Genomic DNA, 19922 nt, shown 5'->3' with positions numbered 1-19922 from the left:
GTATTCCACTATATGGATATATCATAATTTGTTTATCCTTTTGCCAGTTGGTGGACATTTAAGCTGTTTCCATTTTGGGGTTATTGTAATAAAGCTTATTCTTCCATGTTTTCTATTGGTGAATTAGAACTATACATAATAGTGAGATTTATTGTTACATATTCATACAAGCACATGATATTACAAAATAATTAGGTCAATCTAATTCTCTAGTTAATATAAGTTTCTTTTGATACTTTGACACCTAACAGCATTTTTTTTTTTTCAGTACTGGGGATTGAAGCCGGGGTACTCGACCACTGAACTGCATTCAAAGCCCTTTTATCTTTTATTTTGAGACAGGGTCTCACTATGTTGTCCAGGCTGGCCTCAAGCTGACAATCCTCCTGCCTCAGCTTCCTGAGTCACTGGGATTACAGGCATGCACCACTGTGCCCAGATTCCTGACAGCATTTTATGGAATTCCTTTCCTGCTTAACCAGCCAACATTCATTTCTGTTTGTTAATCCCACAGGACATGGCCACATTGGTCTGTAAGACTGGAGTATGAAAGTGGGAGTTTGAGTGCAAGGATGGAAGTGGGCTGGTGAGAAAGGCCAGAGACAGCTCCTCTGTGCCCTGCCAAGGAAATGGTATGATGAGCTTAGGAGTGATATGATCAAAGTAGCTTCTGAGGAAGTTAAGATGCTATTTAGAATAATCCAGGCAAAAAATAATGAAGACTGGGACCTAGACAATGCATTGGTATTTGGAAGAAGGGCACCAATTCAAGAGCTAGTGCATGGAAACAGTTACAGGGATCTAAGCATCAAATAAATATGAAGGTTATGAGGAAGGAAGACTTCCAGGAGCCATCCTAGGGAGCAGACTGCAGCCATGTAAAAATGTTAGGAGGCAAATCCTTAGAAATCTGTGTTCTGGATCTGTGGGGTTGAAGTTGGGCAGAGAGGACATTTTCTCATTATGTAATAATAGCAGGGTAGGGGTAGAAGGGAATAGGAACAGTGGGGTTAGCTGAAATACAGATGCAACAGGAAGGGACAAGAGTCAACCTCTGTTCCAGGCCCTGCTAGCCTACACCTGTTTTCTTACCTCAGCGTCTTGACTTGGAAACTATAAAAATGGTCTCATTTTGAATTTTAAAAACTTCTTTCAGTTCCAACGGTACCTCTATTTAGTGAGCACCTACTATATTGCTGATCTCTATGCTTGGTCTTAGAGTTCAAAAAGGAGGCTTAGCTAGATCTTGAATTTCAGTTCCAAAGACCTCATCAGAATCATCTGTGAGATTCATGCCCACAACCCACCTTGGAAGTTTATTTTCCCCCCATGATGTCCTTTATTGCTAGTTTCTCTCCCACCCCGATCCAGAATCACATTCAATTGTCAAAACTCTTTGGTCTCTGCCTTAGTTTGTTCAGGCTGCTATAATGAAGTGTCACAGACTGAGTGGCCTCTCAATAACAGAAATAAAAACCAGCTCTCTGTATATGCAGGTTCCATGTCTACAGATTCAACCAACTTTAGATATTTTTTTTTAAGAGAGAGAGAGAGAGAATCTTTTTTGTAGATGGACACAACACAATGCCTTTATTCTTATGTGGTGCTGAGAATCGAACCCGGGTCGCACCCGTGCTAGGGGAGCGCTCTACCGCTGAGCCACAATCCCAGCCCCAACTGCAGATATTTAGAAACCCTGCATATACTGAACTTGTATAGACCCTTTTCTTGCCATGATTTCCTAAATAGTACAGCAATAAAGTATAACAATTGAGTACAGCATATTTACACAGCATCAGGTATCAGAAATCATCGGGGATAATTTAAAATCCACGGGAGGATGCATATAGGGTCTATGCAAATATTGTGCCATGGTATAGAAGGGGCTTGAGCACCTGCAGATTTGATATCTTCAGGGGAACGGCACCCATCACCTGTGGGTACTGAGGGATGACTGTAATTTTCACTGTTCTCGGCTGGAAGTATGAGATCAGGGCACCAGCACAGTCAGATTCTGGTGAGGAAGCCTTGATTCAGTAAGTGGGGCCTTACTGTGTATATTAAAACAAACAAACAAAATGACACAGAGAGTCCTGTCATACTATTATAAACTACTGAATCAGGCACTGCTATCATATCTTATTTAATTCTATCTCCATGACAGACAGGTACATTATATGAGCTCATTATCTGATGGGTAACCACATTCATGGACACAAGTAATTGTAAGGATTTGAATGCGGAGGGGATCACACTGGGAGAAGAATATATTAACTGATTAGTTTCCTTTTACGTCCCAAGCACTGGACTAGCTTCTAAAGCTGCAAAGATGAAAAGACCATCATGACATCGGCCAGGAGGTCTTGTGATTATAGGAGCATACAAATCTCAAATTTCCATGCTGACCCAAATCCTGTTCCAACAGAGTAATGTATAACAGAGAGCAGAACAGTCAGAGTGCCAAGGAGATGTCCTGTCGATGTGACGGGGAAGTACCCAGGGATACTTCATTAAGCCAAATTTTAAATAATGAAGACAAACTCACCAGGGAGAGGGAGAAAATCCATTCAGGAAAAGGAGACATCATGTGCTAAACAGGGGCTGAGAAAGTGGCATACCAAGGCAGGTGAGCAAATCTCCTCATGGATTGCTGGATCCATTTGGATTAGACACTGGTAGCAGGTGGAAAGGTTGGCAGGTGTTGAATATTTATAAAACTAAGGAACTTGGAATTTCTCCTATGGACGTGTGATTTTCAAGTTATACTCACTGGAGCTGAGTGCTCCTTGGTTTGATGACACAGAGAAAGAGGAGATAACAGGGCGATTCTAAGAACAAAGGTGTGGAGTCCTTGGCTCAAATTTGCAATCCTCCTGCTTCAGCCTCTCAAACCTTTGGGATTACAACCATGCTCCACCACACCTTGCTAGATTTTTTTTTCTTTTAAACAAAGGGATTCATGTTGAAGTTTAAACACTATAGCACTAGGTGATGACAAACCATTGACAATTTTTAAGTAGGACAGTGTGTGAGTTTCCGAGGTGAAAAGAGTTGCCAACATTGTCAAGTGACAAAATGTCAGGAAAACAAATATTGAAAAGTATCCCTCGAGCTGGGCGTGGTAGTGCATGCCTGTAATCCCAGCGGTTTGGGAGGCTGAGGCAGAAGGATTGTGAGTTCAAAGCCAGTCTCAGCAATGGCGAGGTACGGAGCAACTTAGTGAGACCCTGTCTCTAAATAAAATACAAAATAGGGCTAGGGATGTGGCTCAGTGGTTGAGTACCCATGAATTCAGTCCCAAGTACTAAAAAAAAAGTATCCATTGAGTTTGGCAAACAGTGACCTGGATGAAGACAGTTGATGGTGTGGGGGTAGGGGATTGGGAATAGCATGCAGAGATAGGGGAATAATGAGGAAGAGAAAATGTGGAGCCAGAGAGTTGAGATTACCCTCTTAGTCTTAGCTATAGAACAAGGAGGGGGATTTGGCAATAACCAGAGAGATTTATCCAACTCACAATTCTCCTTTTTAGCTAACTGATCTCTCACCTTCAAGGTCACTGGACTTCCGAAAGCTATGTTTGTACCTGGCTGCCTGCCTTGTCTGTAGTCAATTGGTCCTTGATAGGGTACACCATCCAATCTAGGCCAATATTTTCCTCCAAAAAATTCAGAATTTGTGCTAAGGGATAAAACCTGTTCTCTCCTGTTGTTTTGGGAGTTGGCTCTTGGAGATTCAGATAAAGTAAGCTACAGGTGTGCAGAAGACGAAAGCAGATATATGGAAAAGGATGGATGGGAGGGAACATCCAGGTTGGCTTTACAGGCCATTTCCAAATCACATGCAAGCTGGGTATGGCGGCGCTCACCTGTAATCTCAGTGACTCAGGAGGCTAAGGCAGGAGGATCACAAATCTGAGTTTAGCCTCAGCAATTTAGTGAGACCCTGTCTCAAAATAAAAAAATAATAATAAAAAAAAGGACGTAGCTTATCCCCTACTATTAACCAACCAACCAAGAAATAAAACCCAAAACTCGGAAATACTGCCATCTGGGTTCTGGGTGAAACCAGTTCATCTGATCATGAATCCTTTGTTTTTGGTTAACTCATATAGTTTCTCTTACTCATACCAAAACAACCCTTTCTGATACAGATGGTATATGATTTCATTTCTCTCTCTTTTCTTCAAAGAGAAAAAAAAATGGTCAGTTGAGTGAAAGTTTGATGACACAGAGAAAGAAGAGATAACAGGGTGATTCTCAAAACAAAGGTGTGGAGTCCCTGGCCCAAGATAGGAAGAGATGCATCTACCTCTGACATAGATGGGAATGTAGATAAGTACATGGGTTGGGACTAGAAAGAGGGTTCTGAAAGGCTTTCTTTCTTTGTAAAGAGTCAAGGTTATCTGCAGATCAGGAGATAGGTGGACCTGGTTTAAGGGACCACAGATCAATATACAGACAGCCAAAGATCCCACGAATCGAGTGGTGAATGTAGGAGCAGATCTCAAACCCCAGAGCCTCACTCCTAGGCCCGCTCCTTTAAAACACAGAAAGAATCACATCATTCTGCTGCTTAATTTTTTCCAAAGATTTCCCATTGCTTTAAAATATAAATTCTTTCATCAAATTATATTATGTGTATGTATGAATATGGCAAAATGGATCCCACGATTGCATGAGTGTATCTCCCACAGTTTTGCTCAGCAAGTAAAAGAAGGGAAAGCAGAAGGGACATTTTGAATTGATCCAGAACTGGGTGTGTGGAACTGCCAGGGAATGCTCTAGGGTGTTGGGAGAATAGACCAGGTAGATATGGACAGCCTGGGAGTTGAAAAAGAATATAGAAGGAGGGTGGGGTGTGAAATGACAACTGGGGACATCTAAGGTTGAGCTTGTGTGTGGAATGTTCTGGGTGAGAAAAGGTTTTAAGTGGGAACATTTAAGGATTTTCTGAAGTGACATATTTGAGACAGATAAACTTTCTCCTCTATCTATAAATGGCTCCACCTCCCACCCAGTTACCCATACCTGAAATCCTAAATTGTCCTAGGAGTTTAATTTTTTACTTCTCCCTTATATTCAGTTGGTCCTCAGATCCTTTCAATTGTATTTCCAAGCATCTCTCTTTTTCTTTTTTTCTTTTTTGGCTGGGGTCTTCTTAGGTTACCCAGGTTGGGCTTGAATTCCTGGATTTAAGAGATCCTCCTGCCTCAGCCTCTCCAGTGCAGGAACTACAGGCCTATTCCAGGTCCTAAACATCTCTTGATTGTAATTGCATTGGTTGAAAATCTCAAAATTGCTTACAGCATTTAGTCTCAGTTCCAATAATGCCTACTCCCTTGTCCCAGTCCCCTTTAAAATGTGAATCAGACCACGTCACTCCCAGGAAGCCACTTAATTCTTCCAGTGGTTTCCCATTGCTTTCAGAGGCACTTATTGTGAGATACAAGGTCCTTTGTAATCTGGCTACTGTTTCCCTCTTCAGCTTCATTTCTTACTTCTTTTCCAAAGCTGCATGCTCTATTTATAGCCCTTGAAGACCATGTGTTTCTCTGGCTTCTGTGCTTTAGTCACACAATTCCTTGTGACTAAAGGTCCTTGGAAAGATCTTCCTTGTCTTTTCTTGGATCTTACTCTTTCAAGATTCCTCACATCTGCAGAGATATGAGAACCCTTATTTACCTCCCCAGGAGATTTAACTGTGGGAGTATGAATAGCCCACTGTCCATGTACCTAACATACAGAGCTCTAGGGGCAAAAGACTTTATTTTACCTGTCAAGCTCAGAGCCCACAGTAAGGTCTAGCTAGAGTACCTGCTCAGTGGATATTTTAATTATGATTATTTTGTGGTACTGTGGGCTAAATCCAGAGGTACTTTACTACTGAGCCCTTTTGATTTTTTTATTTTGATACAGGGTCTCAGTTGCCCAGGTTAGCCTTGAACTTGTGATCCACCTATCTCAGCCTCCCAAGTATCAAAGGATATTACTGAATGAAAGAAAGAATGAGTGAATATCAAAGTCATCTTAGTTGATGGCAGGAGCTGGGGTGGAGGACTATATGAGTCAGGAGCTAAAGTCCTGCAATAACATGAGAGTTCACTAGGTGTTTTATGGGGCCCAGCCATCAACATTCTAGTTTAGGGAAACTGCCTTGTCTATTACTCAACTGTCCTGTAGCTCCTGTTCCTATTCTCAGCTGTGTACAAAAGACAAATTTAAGTGATTCCATTTCCTTTGTTGGCTTGCCAGGGATCTACAACCTGTGTGGCCTGAAAAGATGAAACTGTGAGCAGGGCTAATGTGATTTTTCTCCTGAGATTTGGGAATTTGGAAACACATTAAAGTGGTTAACAACACTAGGAACATAGGTTGAAGGACTATATGAAGAATTGTCAAGAAATAAATAGCACAAGTTGCAAAGTGGCCCTTACATTTATTTTTTATGAGTTGTGCAATGTTTCTTAACATTTTGAAAAGGTTTCCGTTATATGAAAATAGGGAGATTCTACATTAAAATCTGTCTACTTGGCTTCTCTTATAAAAACCTGAAGGTCTGGTGTGTAAAAAAACCGATGAGGACACAGGCTACATGCTTTCAGTTCACCACAGTATCCACCACTCCATACTATCTACCCTTGGCCACCTTCATTCACACTACCTTCTGGGTCCTTGTAGCTGTCTCATGACCAATGTGTAGAAGGAACCATTAGCAATGATGAATTATATGCAAGCCAGGTGAACAGGGGAACAGCCCATTACAGAGCAGAGAGGGGACTTGATGGGGGCCTCAGAGTGTGGAGAAAAAGGATACAGACTCCAGAAGAGGAAAACCAATTTCTAGAGGCATTTGGGTTCCTGCACTTTCCTGTTCCAGTACCTGTCCATGATGGCCCTCATCCTAACTCCCTCTTTTTGAGAGAATTCCCAATGCAATTAACTAGGCTAAATCAGGGGATTACTAGAACTTGGTGAATGATAGCAACAAGAAAAGCAAGACAATGGTATGGCTAGATTGCATCAGCCTCAAACAAGGAGTAATTCTTCCACAAAGATGGAACATAAGTTGTAAGTTGTCAAGAATTAGGCTCTTGCTGAACATATATAGTGACTCAGAAACATCAGGCAGGGAAGATTGCACAATCTCTGTTCAAGAGGATATATGGTCGAAAGTATTTTCGGTAGCTGCATGCAGTGGTGCACACCTGTAATCCCAGCTACTTGGGAGGCGGAGGCAAGAGGGTCACAAGTTTGAGACCAGCTTGGGCAACTAGCAAGACCCTGTCTCAAATTTTTTTTTAAAAAGGGCTGGGGCTGTAGCTGAGTGATGGAATGATTACTAGACCCTGGGTTTAATCTCCAGTACTTTCTTTTTAAAGTATCCAAAGGGGAAGTCAGACGAATACTGGGAAAGGATGTATGTGTCTGGGGTCCAGAGGGTTTGAAGGAGGGGACTAAGAAGGCTAGAAAAAATAAATTTGGTTGAGATATAAGGTTTGATAATTTGTGTCTTTTATAGGCTTGTGACTAAGGTTCACTGTATGTTGAAAGGAGAGGTTTGCATTTCAGCAAAAGGAGAAGGCTTCCAGAAGGAGGTGGCACTTGGACTGCAAGCTTGATTGTTTGCAGTGCTGGGGATCAAACCCAGGCCTTGCATATACTAGGTAAGTGCTCTACCACTGAGCTATACCCCAGCCCTGAGCCATATTTTAGAGAGGAGATGAAAGGGAGATGCTGCTTAGGCACACAGAGCCACAATTACAAAGGCAGAATTCTCAAGGGGAGGGAAGGCAGTTAGTAGTTAGGGTCTAGCATCAGGGAGTCTGTGTTTGGCCTAAGTCACCTGACAAGTTATTTTTATATCTTGGGGCCTCAGTTTCCATTATTATAGGATAAGGATGATAATATTGAATTTCTTCTATTCTAAGATCCACTGCTTCTACACACTCCACTTTTAATGTTTCTTTTTTCTTTCTTTCTTTTTCTTAAACAGCTAAAGAGAGATGGAACTCAGTTTTATTCTGTCCTCTCTGAAACTTTTCTTTTGCACCATGGCCTTGTCTATCAAAGAAGAAGAGGAAGAAAAAGCCCTACCTTACTGCATAGAATTTAAGTACTTATGCACTTGTTAGAGGATGCAGGATATCTGTTTCTCCAGTTTTTTGGCTCCAAGAGATTGCACTTTCAGTACCAGTGTAGTGAGGAACCACTGGCAAACTGCTGGAAATGTCTTCTGGATTAGTCAGTGTACCATTTCATAAAGTGCTTCTGGAGTTAAAGTCTGTCAAGCTGTCAAAACTGTCCACACTTTTACAACAAAGGATAAAAGAATCCCAATTGGTATTTCACCAACTCCTTTCCAGCTGGATTTTGTTATTGGCATGGCTGTTTTAACCTCCAAGAACCTGGCCCTCACCCAGGAAAAGCCTCCCAGCCCTTCTTCAGGTAGTGTTTTATACTTTGGATCCTCATCTGATGTATCAAAAATAGTCCTCAAAATAGATGGTGATCTAAGAATTTTCAGAATTCTTGTCCTTCTGGGCTGATTGGGAAATACATCTTCCAAGAAAAATATACGTGTCCAACTGCAATACTTGAAAGTGTTGAAAAATTAATTCAGATTGAAGTACAGCTAAAAAGGTGTGATCAATTCCAGTTGCACAGTGGCTGTGGTGAGAACGTAGGACGTGATGTAGGTGCGGCTAACAGGTGGGATTTGCAGGTATTCCAGCTAGAGGCTCTGGTACGCCATCTTTCCCACTGTCACCTGCCCACTCCCAACTTCCCCTTTCACCACATGCCCAAGCGGCAGTTAATGTTTCTTAATTTAGGACCTATCTTAAAGTTGAAACTCCTAAATACTAGCTTTATCACAGGGCAGAGAAGAAAAAATGTATTATCACTAGCTGGACATATACAAATTTATGCAACCACAGAAAAATTTGTTCATTTAATAATTAGCTTAGTTGTTTGCATATGTGGTGCCATGCAGTTGAGTTTTAATTTGGTCCTCCAAAGTGTCACCTTAGGTAACCTCTAAAAGACAATATTGTGATGAAGCATTAAAATAGTAAATTATTGTGTATGCAGATAGTTGTCATAAATTAGACACGCAACTGAATGGTAGTAGAAATTGCCAACTCTTTTGGTAAATTTGACCAGAAGTTACAATACTAGAAAAGGTGGCCTGGCCAGCTATGTAACTAATACTGAACTTTTAACAATCAATAGTTTATAGATATCCATGAGAAGTTGTATTGGTTCCAGAGGTATGCAATTCAATTAAAAAAATCAAGTTTATAACCAAAGAGCAAACATACAAAATGCTTGCATATACTTTGAAATGTCTTAACATTATACTGCTACTTTCTAAAGATGCTAAAGAGATCAAAATATAAACATGGGTTCTGAAAAACAGTGTGCTGTAATGTTATACTTAGGTACATGGTTAATGGTTATATTAAGATTTTAGACTGTGAAAGCAAAACGTCTTAGACTGAACCTTTGATTATGGCACCAGAGAAGAAAGTGGTGCAATTAAAGTAACCAACATTACTGAGTGATTACTAAGTGGCACTGTTAAGTAGACAACTTTATCAGATCAGTGGTGTTATCTTCATTTTAAAGTGAGAAAGCTAGAGGTAAATCCAAGAACTTTGCTTCCAGATTCTTACTACCTATGCATAATTATGGATACATCCCCTCTTTTTTTTTTTTTTGAATTGGGGATTGAAACCAAGGACTCTTTACTACTCAGCAATATTCCCAGTACTTTTTATTTTAAGACAGAGTCTCACTAAGTTGCTAACTGTCTTGCTAAATTGCTAAGGCTGGCCTCAAAGTTGCAATCCTCCAGTCTCAGCCTCCCCGATCACTGGGATTACAAGTTGCACCACTGACCTAGGTTAAACAGCATCTTAAAATCAAGGAATACGGTAAATACCTGTCTTGTAGGAACAGGTGACCAGTATCTTAAAGGGCTTCTAGAAAAAGCGTATCAGAGGGGCAGGTGTTGCAAAGTGGAGTACAATAAGTTTGATTTTCAGAACCCTATCATCGTAAAACATGCGAAAACTACTGGGAGAAAAGTGTAAGGAGGGGTGTCTTCTGTTTTGACAGCATTCCTTCACACGAAATGCCCTCTCAAACTTGTCTAAATCCTTCTATCTTTCGACGCCCATCCCAAATGACAGTTCCTTCAGGAAGTGGTTTCTGGTTATATGAAAAGATGTATATGGGAGCAATTTCTAAATCATTAAGCGATCGAACCAATAAGTGAAAGATGGATGTTAACATTAAAGCTGTCTTCGCTCTTCTCCTGGCCTCAGTTTGTCTAACCTGAAAAGAAGCAGTGGCTTAGCCTATCCCTTCCTTTTATAATTTCTGCCCCTGCCCTCTTCAGATTTCTGCTAAAGCTGCTTTAAAGAGCAAATCTTCTCAGAGCTGCAGGAGGCGGATCCTTGGCGCTGGCAGTTCAGTAGGGCGGGGCTGGGGAAGCAGGAGGAGAGGCGGGGGCTAGGAGGGAAGCGCGGAGCGATGTCACGTGACTTCCTTCCCAAGGAGCCTCAGCGGCCAGCCTCCCAGCAACGGTGCGTCCCGCCTAACGACGCCCGCGCATCCCGGTTGGCCGTCGGGGGCGGTTGTGGCAAGGAGGTGCCCACGGTCAAGCTGATCATTGGTTGAAGCTGTTGTCGCTCAGGCACGTTGCCCGAGCGCCCGCAGGCGGTGCTGCCGGAAGCCCCGCCCATTAGCCGCCGGGTTTGTGGCTGGCTGGCCGTGGCTGTCACTCCCGGGCCATTTCCCCGAGGCCAGCGCTCTGCTGGGGGCGGGAGGAAGAGGGGCCGGACTGGGGCCTGACGAGCGGTCGCTGTCTTCACGGATGCTATGACCAGCGGGCGAGGCGCCCTCCGCAGCTCCGCGCAGTGTTAGTCGCGGCCGTGAGTCCACTGAAGCCGTCTGGGTCTCCAGTGCGGCCGCTCCCGCGGGCCCCTCGGCTCTCCTAGCGCTGCCCGCCAGGCGAGGCGGAGGTAGGATGAAGATGACGGTGGATTTCGAGGAGTGTCTGAAGGACTCGCCCCGCTTCAGGTAACCGGCACGGCGCCTGGCCGGCGTCCCCCCAGAGCCGCCTCCCCCGGCGGTGGGGGCGTGAAAGCTGGCCCCGCGGAACGGGAGGAGGGCCCCGCAGTCCCTGCCTTCCGACGGGGCGAGCGGCGATTGTCTCGCTTCCCACCCGGCGAGGGCACTGTCGCTTTCCACCGGCCTTTCCCGAGGGTCGAGGCGTGGCTGAGAAGGGGCCAGAGCCTCCTCACCGTCTTTTCCTTGCCCTCTGCCTGGGGCGGAGCGCCCCGGAGACCCGGTGTACCCTCTCCCGCCTAGAGGAAACGGGGTGCAGCCGCGTTCCCGAAGTCTCGTCCCCTTTGCGGGCGCGCGCTCTCGCCCCCTTCCTCTTCTTGCTGCTCTTCCTTTCCCCTTCCTTCCGCTCCTTCTTGGTTTCCACCCCCTCCCCACCCCCTCTTTGAGCGAGCTTTCAGGGCATCCTCTTGCAGTTCACTTAGTTCCTCTTTGCGCTTTTCCGCTCCCCTTAGCCGGGGGAGGAAGGAGTAGGGGGCGAGCTGGGACGTCTGCGTCTCCTGCTTCTAGTCTCCTGCCAGAGAAGCGCTCAGGGAGGCGCTGGCAGTTGATTTGTTCGGGAGTCGGGGTTGGGGGTGCTTTGACCAACCGCATTCCATCGACCCTAGTTCGTGACTGCTTTTGCTTTTCTTTCCACATAAGCTCTTTGAAGGGGGCTAGGCTGTGGGGAGGTACTGGGCTGAAGGGCGAGGACTAGGAGAAGCAGTGCATTTCTGTTTTGAGAACGGAAGTAGGAGGGCCCTGAAGATTGCATTTATGTTACTCTTCTAGCCGCCTCGGCCCTAAAGGGCCCTGGATCCCAGTCGGATGCTCCCAGTGGATCTGTCACATAAATCGACCTGGTGGCATTCCTATTCACTGTGGATTACCCTACCTTCTGTGTGAGAGGCAGTAGTTCTGAGTAAGACCAGAATACATGCTCATTCCTAGGGAACTCTTGAATTGTTCTGGAGGTTGGAAATTTTTGTAATTCTATTTTACAGTGCATTTGCAGGGCTGGCCTTCTACTTCAACAAAATAAGGCCTTAAAACTTCCTTTAGATAGTGACATTTTTTGAAAGCTTCCTCTGAATGTCTGTATGTATGTGCCTGCCGATCTCCCTGCCAATTCTTGATGGTAAATTCTTGCATCCTCTGCCGGGGAACTAACTGTTCTCATCCTTATCACTGTTAATTTGATTTCCCATTCTCCTTTCAGTGAAAAGCAAGGAAAAAAGACATCTAAAATGAAGGAACACCTACTTCTTAGAGAAAATTTTAGAACACTTTGACTTTTGATCTTTTCTGGGTTTTAATTTTATTTGGAGCTTAAGGCTATAGCTTGCAAAAGAAACTTGGTTTGATTACTATTGTTGCTATTAGATATTGAAACTTTTATGTTATGGGTGAATTGAAGGACTCATCCACAAATGGATTGTCTAGAACAGCCTTGCAGGTTAATTTCCAGGGATGGGCTACAAATGCATTAATTTTTAAAGAGTACCTTAGAAAGTTCTGCTTTTGGTGACATTTCTATTAATATGACTCAGCTGTTTATTTTTAAGTGAAGTAATCACAGCATTTTTCTGTTTAGAGAATGCAGCTTTGTGCTGCCTTTATTTCACACTTGAAATTTGATATTTTTAAATAAACAATTTGAGAAATGATTTGGAGATACTTCTAGCCATTTGGCATTGATCACAAACCTTGTAATGCCTTTGTTTTTAAAATAAAAGAATCATTGAGGGCTGGGGATGTGGCTCAAGCGGTAGCGCGCTTGCCTGGCATGCGTGCTGCCCGGGTTCGATCCTCAGCACCACATACAAACAACGATGTTGTGTCTGCCGAAAAACTTAAAAAATAAGTATTTTAAAAAAAAAAAAAAAGAATCATTGAATACAAAATAAGGGAAACATTAAATTTTGTGGTGCAGTATAGTGAACTTTTGCTAAACTTGGATGTAGTATATATTTTAATAGAGTTAGAGATTTTCAGAAGTTTTTTTTCTGGTATTCTAGTTATTTGTCAGCTGCAAATAGGGAAAAAAAATATCAATATTCCAAGAACTCAAGCATTTTGTATACTTTGTTGAGGCTAGATTAGATTTGTAGTAGCAGGAAGAATGCCAAGAAATAGAAGTCTCATTATTCACATTCCTAATATTTGTAGTTTTTCTATTATCTGTTACTATGTAGATTTGTGTAGTAGTTGAATAATATGTTTCATAAGTCTATTTATATGTGTAGGAATAGTACTCATTTTTATGAGTATTGGAAATCATATCAAAATAGAAAATTTGTGAGGGCTGGGCTTTTTTATTTAAAATTAAAAAACGTTTATCTAGGATGGTGGAATGTGATGGACATCATTATACAAAGTACATGTATGAAGACTTGAATTGGGTGTCAACCTACTTTATATACAAACAGAGATACAAAATTATGGTATATATGTGTATTAAAGAATTGTAATACAAAAAAAAAAAAAAAAGAATAGGGTTACCTTAGATTAGGTAGAGGGAAGTGAAAGGAGGGGAAGGCAGGGGATGTGGGGATAAGAAAGATAGTAGAATGAAACAGATATTATTACTTTATGTATATATGTGATTGTATGACCAATGTGATTCTACAATATGTATAATCAGAAAAATGAGAAATTATATCCCAACTATGTATGATATATCAAAGTATATAAGTGCATTCTACTGTCATGTATGACTAATTAAAACAAATAAAAAATTAAAAAACTTTTTTGTGGCACTGGGGATTGAACCCAGGAGTATTCTACCCCTTACCTACCTCCCTGTATGCACCCCTCATCCCTGCCTTGCTTTTTAAAATTTATTTTGAGATAGGTTCTCACCAAGTTGCCCAGGGGGCATCAAACTTGCAGTCCTCTTGCCTCAGCTGCTCAGTAGCTGGGTTTACAGGGTGTGCCATCACTCCCAGCTGGCTTTGTTTTATTGATAGCAAGGCAGCTGCACTTGTAGTGTCCTGATCTATTGTGTCATTTTTACATTAATTTTTTTTTTTTTTTTTGTACTGGAGATTGAACCCAGGGATGCTTCACCACTGAACAAAATCCCCAGTGCTTTTTTATTTTTTATTTTGAGACAGGGTCTCACTAATTTTTTTAGGGTCTTGCTAAATTGCTGAGGCTGAATTCAAACTTGTGATCCTCCTGCCTCAGCCTCCAGTGTTACTGGGATCACAGGTGTGCGCCACCATACCCAACCATCTTTACACTAATTCTTAATTTTATTTTCTTTCACAAATGAATCATACAGTATTTAAATATAGTGTGTGCACATAACTGCCTTGAGTGCTGCAGGATGAATGCAAAAGGCAAATCTTGCTGAAGAAAAATTTTTACCACTGTTCAAGTTTTAAAACATTCATTTTCTTGTTAAATGGATGAGAACATGGGAGGGGGACTGGTTGAAATAGGGAGAGAAGGTTATTGTGGTTGCAACATTGTCTTTAGTAATTTGAATAAACCCAGTGGTTACTTGTACATTCCAATGAACGAGTTTTTGTTTTTTTTGTTTTTAGATTGAAGGGCCTATTTCATTGTATAATTTTGGATTCCTTTTTAGTTTTTAAAACACCAGTCTAATATTAGCTTAAAGGTCAGAATCTTGTTCATTTAAAAATCTACAAGAATGTAAATGTGTCTAAGTGTACTTTTTTTTAAGTGGAAATTTTTCATTTGACCAAAACATTCAACATTTAAAGTTTGAATTTGGGTGCTAAATTGTATGTAGTTATTTAAAAATTCATAAACTTGCAATAAAGTTTCTTTCCTTTATTTAAACATATTCTAGCTTACTCAGGAAATGAATATTTTGTTTTAAATAAAAGGTTGAATTAAAATTTTCTGAATCATGAAAAATTTTTTGTGTTGATCAATGTTCAAATATAAAAATGTTGGCCTTAGTAAGCTTTCAACCATGTAATATCTGTCTACTATATTGAGTTTTTCAAAAAATTTTTTTAATTGTCAATGGACCTTTATTTATTTATATGTATTGCTGAGAATTGAACCCAGTCCCTCACACATGTTATGCAAACACTCTACCACTGAGCCACAACCCCAGCCTTTATATTGATTTTTATCCTTTATCAGTGTCTATTTTATATCATACTGGAGGTTTTTCATTTGTAGATTCTATTTCAGATATATTTGTTCAATAACTTAGGAATAAAAATTTCTTAAAAAGATGGATTCGAGTGTAGGTTTTTACTGGTGAAAGACATTGGGTAGAATGTCACAATCTATATTTTGATTATATTTTGTGGTTAAACTGGTGCCAATCCTGGCTGATTTGCCAGTTTGCATTCCACTTTTATAACAGATAAACTCTTCATACACTGAAAACATTCTTAAATGGCAATTTATACATCAGAAATATAGTGGGCCAAGCAATAAGAGGAAGAGAGTTTTCATCTTTGAAGTGGTGGAATGGAATTATAATTTTAGTATTAAAATATGGGAATTCTGATATTTCTTATTGAAGCTTCTAACTCATCATTTGTAATATCACTTCAGTTGATATAAAGGAACACAGGTTTTAGAATGTGCCAGACCTCAGACTAGGTGCTTTTATGATTACTCTCTTATTCAACTGTTGAAATATCCAATGGAATAAGAATTATTTTCCTTATTTTTAAAAAACATTTGTAAGAAATCTCAAACTGGATATTTTGAAAGGTTAATTAATTTTCTTAATGGTAGGGTTTCAAAATGATGGACCTGGAAGTGAATCCACTCATTTTTAGAGGCTCCCTTATCTGTGGTTTTACTTTCAAGGTTTCAGTTATCTGCTCTCAGTCTCGGTCTGAAAATAATTAAATGGAAAAATATAGAAATAATTCACAAGTTCTAAAATATTTGCCTTTCTGAGTAGTGTTTTGAAATCTCCTGTTGTCCTGCTCCTTGTTATACTTGCAATTTGGATATGCCCTTAGGTAAAAGGTGAAAACTCTTGATTTACCAGGAGAAAGAAAAGAAATTGTATGCTGCTGAGCATAGTGGCACCTGGTAATCCCAGTGACTCAGGAGGCTGAAGCAGAAGGACTATAAATTTGAGGCAATTTATTGTGACCCTGTCTGAAAATTTTTAAAAAAATTTAAAAATGGAAGGGGCTGTAGTTTAGTAGTAGAACACTCCTAGGTTCAACCTCCAATATTACAAAGAAGAAAAATGGAAAAAAAACAAAAAACAAACATTGTATGCTGAGGTTGCTAAGATCTGTGGTAAGAATGAATCTTCTGTCTCTGAAATTAATGAAGATAAAAAGAAATTCATCCTAGTTTTCCTGCCATTTCTCACTGTGAAAGTTATGGACATGTAGTAAGTAGTAAGTGCTTATTTAAGATAAAAAAAAAGGCATTAAATTTGTGTGTGGAAGACATGAACTGAAAATATGTTCTGATTGATGGCAGGGTGTTGTGCAGAAAGTGTTTGGCCTATGTGAAGACTTCAGCAAAGGATTTCCTAAAAGGAGTGACACCAAACCAGTTGGGATGTGGTTTGATGATTATACAGATTGAGGTTTATATTTGGATTGAAAAATATAAAACTTATTGGAGAGGCTGCATCTACTGATGAAGAAGCTGCTCCCATATTTTCAGTAGAGCTGAAGAAGCTGGATGAGGATACCATGCAAAGCAAGTTTTCAGTGAGGAAATTTGGCTCCTCTGGAAGAAAATACCCAATAGAACCTGTACTCATAAATGTGCAAAGTAGACACCAGAGGATAAATTGTGGAGACAGCAACTTCTGAGTACAATGTTCTTCCAAAAGTTTTTGGCAAACAACAACAACAATAACAATATCAACAAAACTCTTCAGCTATTGAAGATCCCCAACTGTTGGTGTCTTCTCCTGACATCCTAATACTGACATCATCTTGCCTCAATCCAGGATTACTTGAAACTATCTCTTTATCTAAGAGTAACCCAACACTATCTATGTCATAAATCTTTCGCCATCTTAGTATATAGGCATTGTAATCACCTCATGTCATTATAAGAAGTGTGACACTATGAGAGACCAATATTCATATAACTTTTATTATTACTTTTGTTATAATCATCCTACATCTTATTAGTTATTGTTACTGATCTCTTGTACCTCACTTTTAAACTTTATCATGGTTATATACATACAGGAATATGTGTAGTATATATAGGGCTTGGCACTGTCCACAGTTTAGGTACCCATTATGGGCCTTGGAATGTGTCCCCTGCAGATAAGGGGGGACGACTGTATTGGTTGGAAGCATATTAGAACTAATGAAGGATATAAGAGTTCAGCACGTAGTTGTAAATATAAAATCATCCATGTTGTAGATGATGAAACAAAGTAGACGGCCAAACTTCCCTTAATTTTGTAAAAGGAAAGCAGCAAAGGACCCAGGAGCAATGGCTCATTCGTATATCCCCATTCACTTGGGAGGCAGAGGTAGGAGGATCGCTTGAGCCCAGCAGTTCTGGGCTTTAGTGGACTCTGCTTATTTCATGTATGCACTAAGTGTTAGTAGTGGGATATGCCAGTGAATAGCCATTGCCCTCCAGTCTGGCAATATAGTAAGACTGTTAAAAACAACAACATTTGAAACTGAAGAGCTGAGAGAGAGAGAGAAAAGGAAAGAGAGGAACATATGCAAATTTCTGTTTGGAGTATTTAAGAAGGTGGAAGGAACAACAAAAGCCTGAGGACCCAACATAGTAAAAGTTTAAGTCTGAAATGATGTCAGAGTGAAGGATAAGTCATGAAGACAATTACTGTGATGATATCTCTCTATCTGAATACATAAACACACACACACACACACACACACACATATATGAATATATTTGAGATTACATGAACTCTTGTTTCTATTTGAATTGTATCTATAAGAATGAAGATTAGATGAGAAGCAATGTGAGTTAAAAACTGAGAAATATTTGGGTGATTATATTACTGTTTTTACATCAGAGAAAGAATTTCGTAAAAGGAGATTGACTTGATTATAGTCTTACAACAGTGTATACTTGAAATAATACAAGATTCTTCACTGGAATATGGTCAGTTTTTCCACTTAAATCTTCTGTGTATTTTTTTTTTGTGATGCCATAGACCTACTTGAATTTATTTATTTATTTTTGCACTACTGGGTATTGAACCCAAGGCTTTGTGCATGCTAGGCATGCACTTTGCCACTGAGCTACCTTCCCAGCTCCTACTTGAATGTATTTATGCATTTGTTTAATTATTGGTACTAGAGATTGAATCCCAGGATGCTTTACCGTTGAGGTACATCCCCAGAATAAAAGCCCTTTTTATCTTTTATTTTGAGACAGGATTTTATTAAGTTGCTGAGGCTGGCGTTGAACTTGTGCTTCTCCTGCTTCAGCTTCCCTAGTAGCTGGGATTACAGGTGTGTGTGCCATACCCAGCTTTACTTGAATTTAAATACAAAATTTTTCATTGATTAAAAAAAAAAAAAAGCAAAAAGCAAAAAATGTGGCCTAGTGCTGAGGTATAAAACATGGCAGAACAGTTTAATTGAAGGAAGGGAGCGGAGTATGGGCAGTAGGAGGATTAATATCAGAATTTAACTTTATGCATTTTAGAGTCATTTTGAATAAAATGTGAGCAGATGTGAGTAGAGTATGTATACTTTTGACTCATGGAAAATCAAAGTTGATGAAACTATAATGTATGTGTTTATTTTTAAGTAAACAAAACATTTCCTGTCTTTTTTCTTTTTCTTTTTTCTTTTGTTGATATGTTGCTTTAGTTTGATTTCAGTTTTGCTCCTTGAGAAACTTCATAGGAAGTTAAAAATTTATTCATTTTGTTTTTATTGATTGTAGTACTGGGGATTGGACCCAGTGCCTTCTGTATGTTAGGTAAATATTCTACCACTTCAGCCCTTGTAAAAAATATTTATTTTGAGATAGGACCTCAATAAATTGCCATAAGCCTGGCCTTGAATTTTGGATCTTGCTTCTGCTTCTGGAGTGGCCAATAGCTGGGATTACAGGACTGTTCCACTGCTGGTTTCCTTTGGATTTTTAACTCAAAAGAATTTAAGGTAGCTGAGTGTGGTTGTTTTCACCTGTACTTTCAGTACCTCAGCAGGCTGAGGCAGAAGGATTGAAAGTTTGAGGCCAGCCCCTGCAACTAAGCCAGATTGTCAAAATAAAAAATAAAAAGAGCTGAGGGTTTAGCTGGGTGGTGGAGCACCCCTGGATTCCCTCCCCAGTGCCAACAAACAAAACAAAAACAAAGTTAGACTTTATTAAGTTTAAGGAAGGAGAATGAGTTTTAGAAGTTATTTTCAGGTAGTTTTTAATGAATAAAACAAAGAATAAAATAAAGATATCTTCTAGCATTTATCATTTAATTTAAAGACTTTTATATTTCTTTCAAGGCTTGTTTAACCATCTCAATATTTGCTGGAAAATCCTTTTGATTTTCCTTGATGTTTAAAGGCTGTTTTCAGAATGGTATAGAACACTAGGTGGTTGTTTTTTAGCACGGTGTCATTTCTTTGTCTTTTTGTTGTTGTTATTATTTCCATCTTTATCATTTATGTTAAATCTGTTAATTCTTTTCACAGTTTTTTTAGTTTTTTAATTTTTTGAAATCATAAACTAAATATATATGTATGTATGTATATGTATATATATTTTTTCTTTTAAGCAGTCCAAATAATACAGGAGGGTACAAAATGTAAACTAAATTATCTTCCCATCCCACTTACCCACTCTCAATGCTCACTCCTATTCTAAACTGTAACCATTTTCACTATATCT

General features: G+C 40.0%; 1 protein-coding gene and 1 pseudogene across 2 annotated transcripts in view; one reads left to right on the top strand and one right to left on the bottom strand.

Moving 5' to 3' along the window:
- Positions 1–8522: 8522 nt before the first annotated feature.
- Positions 8523–8754, bottom strand: LOC143407816 (derlin-2 pseudogene; annotated as a pseudogene).
- A 2079-nt stretch (positions 8755–10833) lies between these two features.
- Acap2 (ArfGAP with coiled-coil, ankyrin repeat and PH domains 2) overlaps positions 10834–19922 on the top strand; it is a 136732-nt gene continuing 127643 nt past the window's right edge. For both annotated transcript variants that reach the window (XM_076867756.2, XM_076867755.2), the window contains exon 1: positions 10834–11087. In XM_076867756.2, the coding sequence (XP_076723871.2) occupies positions 11035–11087 (53 nt within the window). In that variant the 5' untranslated portion in view covers positions 10834–11034. The remainder of the gene's footprint in view (positions 11088–19922) is intronic.

The sequence above is a fragment of the Callospermophilus lateralis genome, chromosome 10 (assembly GCF_048772815.1).
Source record: "Callospermophilus lateralis isolate mCalLat2 chromosome 10, mCalLat2.hap1, whole genome shotgun sequence".
Lineage (NCBI taxonomy): Eukaryota > Metazoa > Chordata > Mammalia > Rodentia > Sciuridae > Callospermophilus > Callospermophilus lateralis.
Note: the sequence above shows the minus strand (reverse complement) of the source record. Positions and strands in the feature narration are given on the sequence as shown.